At 43.2% G+C, this 4,631-nt stretch overlaps 1 protein-coding gene across 1 annotated transcript in view; it reads left to right on the top strand.

The window, feature by feature from the left end:
* The first annotated feature begins 951 nt into the window (after window positions 1-951).
* Window positions 952-4,631, top strand: part of LOC139561557 (synaptotagmin-6-like) — a 45,216-nt gene continuing 41,536 nt past the window's right edge. The window contains exon 1 of the mRNA XM_071378789.1: window positions 952-1,338. Within this exon, the coding sequence (XP_071234890.1) occupies window positions 1,173-1,338 (166 nt within the window). The 5' untranslated portion in view covers window positions 952-1,172. The remainder of the gene's footprint in view (window positions 1,339-4,631) is intronic.

The following is a 4,631-nucleotide window of genomic DNA, read 5'->3' as shown; positions in this document are numbered from 1 at the left end:
CTTTGCGGTAGTTGCCGATAAATCAATATATTCCTAATCTGGACTCCGATTTTTGTAATCCTGGCTCAGATAAGGAATACTGTAAATCTGACCTCTGGGACTGGAGCATCTCATCTCTCTCTCTCTATTTCTCCTTCTAGACACTCTCTTGCTCTCTTTCTCTCTCTCTCTTTGCTTTCACATTGTATCATATCAATTGCATGGTGCAGTATTAGTGGGTTAGCAGCTGTATTTGATATCATTATCTGTTTTTGAAATAAATGGATTAGCTAATAAAGCAGCACAAACTTAATTAATTTGTTAATTTATTGCATGTGTATGCATTTTTTGGCATTTTCATATTCATTTTTTTCTCACACTGAAATACTTTCACCTTATCACCATTAACACCTTATTTGGAATAACTGAGAACTAATTTGCATACACGTCACACCTGAATGATTAAAAATGCAGCAGACATGTAAAGTGGGAACAGTATTTGAGTTCAATTGATGAAATGCAGTAAATCCCATCCCTATTTACAGTAACATGACAGTAATATGTACAGTCTTCTACATACTGCACATTTATGTACCCATGAGCATAAGAAAAATACACGCACAGTCTGTGGAAAGACCTCTAGAGACAAAAAGAGGAGGAGAGCTAGAGCGATCGCTCCTTTATATTCATACTGTATCCTACCACATGCTATGAGAGAGAGAGAGAGAGAGAGAGAGAGAGAGAGAGAGAGAGAGAGAGAGAGAGAGAGAGAGAGAGAGAGAGAGAGAGAGAGAGAGAGAGAGAGAGAGAGAGAGAGAGAGAGAGAGAGAGCACACATGTGAGGGTCAGCCCTCTCTCTTTCTTCCTTTCTCAGCATGCATATGGTATGATGCAACACTCCTGCTCTGGGAATACCTGGGGGGTCCCACTGCTTCATTAAGACCCCTCCCACACACTCTCTTTTACGCACACACAGACACACACAAAGACACACATACTGACACTGACTGGCTCCAGGAGCCTGAGAGGCAAAGAGAGAGCAAGAATAAGAGGAGAGCGGGAAGTTGCATCTATTTTTCATGCAGCACCATCACCATCACCATCACTCTTCTGCCTTAGCTTTTCCCCCACTTTACTTCTCAAGTCCTGGATGAGAGCTAAAGACTGTGTGGGACTCAGGCTCACAGAGGAGAATGAGTTCTGCGGAGGAGAGAGAGGACCATGATATGTACTGTGAGAAGGCGGTGGCCCTCATCATTGACCTCTGTCTGGACGACAGCCCACTGTTGCAGCCCAACACCTGCCAGGACTTCATCACACTGCTAGCCACCAACCAGAGCCCAAACTCTGCAGGGTCAGGTATGCTCAACAGCCCAACAAACAGCCTCCCTCCCTCCGGCCATTACTTTTTGTTTGTGTTGTGTTGTGTTATGTTGTGTTGTGAGTGACTGTGTTAAACATGGCCACTGCTATGTTTGTGTGTTGTGACTCATATGATGTGTTGAACATACTAACATGCTATCCTTTGGTTAGTGGTCCAGTGCAGGTCATTTATCATTCCTTTCCGACAGGATATTCACCTGGGGGATACTCAGAGGTTGGCTTGGTTGGCTAATTGAGCTAAGGTACTTTGTTCGACTTAATTACTTCTATCTGCAATATGGCAAGAAAGTAAAGTTGAGAGGGTGATTAATTTAAAGAAAATGCACAGTTGTTGAAATCGAAAGATATGTTCCTTGAAAGTCTATAATCCTGGAATGAAAAAAAAAAAAATGAAATCTTTTTTTGACAGATAATGTATTCCCCCAGGGAAATAGATGACATGAAATTGAATTGTAGATGATGAAATATGTTTTTTCTATCATATAGTTTACTATGGGCTCCATGTCATACTGTTCCTTGATGGCAGATTCACTTTTGATGACCCCTGTAACCCTTTCCTCTAGTCTGAATGGAAAAGTGGGCATCTCAGAATCAGATATGATGGAATAGCCGGAAAAATCTCTCTGCCGGTTTGCAATGCTGGAGTCTCTTGTGATTTATAAGTTAAGACGGAGTCATGTTGATGAGAGCATGCCATACAGCAAGACTCAGAATCTGATTGTCACTGCGAATTTAGTCACTGGCGAAATCACACAGCGTCTAGCACTGAACCAGAGAGGTCACCAAATGCCACCACGTTACTAGTAAACAAACAGGAATCACTCTTGTCAAACAAAGATTCCAAACCAAATCTGTTTTTCTCTATCAAATGTTCCTGTGTGTGTTTCTCAGACATGCGGGGGAGGTCATCTGGAAATCGTCTCTGTGCCATAATTGTATCCTGTATCCTTGTATCATAAAATAGGATGTTTCCCTGAACTAAGCTTAGGGTCACTTTCTCCCTACAACACACTTATCCTATTCAACTCTAGGAAGCCTTTTATGACATGGGGAAACTGACTGACTAGCATTACCCCATTAGTCATCATGGGAGTTGCCTTGCCTTGCTATTCCCTTTAAACAATATTGGTGTAAATATTTATATTCACATTGGTGTCCAGTTCCAAATGATGCCACAAACACACAGACATTCTCACTCTCTTTGCTCTCTCTGTCAGCTGTGGGCTCTGCAGTGCTGCTCTGTCTTAACCATGGGGTTTATGGGCAGGTAATTGAAGTGGCATTAGCTCACGCTGATAGTGCTCCAATTAAAGAGCTGTGCTGTGTCTGTGAAAGTGAGCGCCCGCAGCTCAGCCAGGAAGAGACCAGGGTGCACCAGTCCACAGGTAGTAATACCACATGAATAGAAGACTGCCGCTGCGTCCCCAAATGCCCCCGCAGAATGCTGTACACCGGCTGTCAAAATCCAAAGGTTACAGATTTGGAGTGGCAGTTGGGGATGTCAGAGTTGGATGTAGATGAGTTTCTCGAAACTAAACTGGCTGCTTCAGTTTGTTCTGCTTTTCACACACACACACACACACACACACACACACACACACACACACACACACACACACACACACACACACACACACACACACACACACACACACACACACACACACACACACACACACACACACACACACACACACACACACACACACACACACACACACACACACACACACACACACACACACACACACACACACACACACACACACACACACACTCTCTGTTAGCATCTGTGAGGAGAGTCTACTTGGTAGTAGTGGGTTACCAAAAACCATTCAGCAATTTTATTTGACAATTTTTTTATTTTTTATTTATTTAACCTTTATTTAACCAGGTAGGCAAATTGAGAACACGTTCTCATTTACAATTGCGACCTGGCCAAGATAAAGCAAAGCAGTTCGACACATACAACAACACATAGTTACACATGGAGTAAAACAAACATATAGTCAATGATACAGTGAAAAAAAATAAGTCTATATACAATGTGAGCAAGTGAGGTGAGATAAGGGAGGTGAAGGCAAACAAATATATGTATAAATAAATAAAAATATAAAAAGGCCATGGTGGCGAAGTAAATACAACACAGCAAGTAAAATAAAAAATAAAAACACTGGAATGGTTGGTTTGCAGTGGAAGAAAGCGCAAAGTAGAGACAGAAATAATGGGGTGCAAAGGAGCAAAATAAATAAATAAATACAGTAGGTAAAGAGGTAGTTGTTTGGGCTAAATTATAGATGAGCTATGTACAGGTGCAGTAATCTATGAGCTGCTCTGACAGCTGGTGCTTAAAGCTAGTGAGGGAGATAAGTGTTTCCAGTTTCAGAGATTTTTGTAGTTCGTTCCAGTCATTGGCAGCAGAGAACTGGAAGGAGAGGCGGCCAAAGGAAGAATTGGTTTTGGGGGTGACCAGAGAGATAAACCTGCTGGAGCGCGTGCTACAGGTAGGTGTTGCTATGGTGACCAGCGAGCTGAGATAAGGGGGGACTTTACCTAGCAGGGTCTTGTAGATGACCTGGAACCAGTGGGTTTGGCGACGAGTATGAAGCGAGGGCCAGCCAACGAGAGTGTACAGGTCGCAGTGGTGGGTAGTATATGGGGCTTTGGTGACAAAACGGATGGCACTGTGATAGACTGCATCCAATTTATTGAGTAGGGTTTTGGAGGCTATTTTGTAAATGACATCACCGAAGTCGAGGATTGGTAGGATGGTCAGTTTTACAAGGGTATGTTTGGCAGCATGAGTGAAGGATGCTTTGTTGCGGAATAGGAAGCCAATTCTAGATTTAACTTTGGATTGGAGATGTTTGATGTGAGTCTGGAAGGAGAGTTTACAGTCTAACCAGACACCTAGGTATTTGTAGTTGTCCACATATTCTAAGTCAGAGCCGTCCAGAGTAGTGATGTTGGACAGGCGGGCAGGTGCAGGCAGCGATCGGTTGAAGAGCATGCATTTAGTTTTACTTGTATTTAAGAGCAATTGGAGGCCACGGAAGGAGAGTTGTATGGCATTGAAGCTCGCCTGGAGGGTTGTTAACACAGTGTCAAAAGAAGGGCCAGAAGTATACAGAATAGTGTCGTCTGCGTAGAGGTGGATCAGAGAATCACCAGCAGCAAGAGCGACATCATTGATGTATACAGAGAAGAGAGTCGGTCCAAGAATTGAACCCTGTGGCACCCCCATGGAGACTGCCAGAGGCCCGGACAAC

This window comes from Salvelinus alpinus, chromosome 2 (genome assembly GCF_045679555.1).
Source record: "Salvelinus alpinus chromosome 2, SLU_Salpinus.1, whole genome shotgun sequence".
Classification (NCBI taxonomy): domain Eukaryota; kingdom Metazoa; phylum Chordata; class Actinopteri; order Salmoniformes; family Salmonidae; genus Salvelinus; species Salvelinus alpinus.
This window is presented reverse-complemented; position numbering and strand designations above follow the sequence as displayed.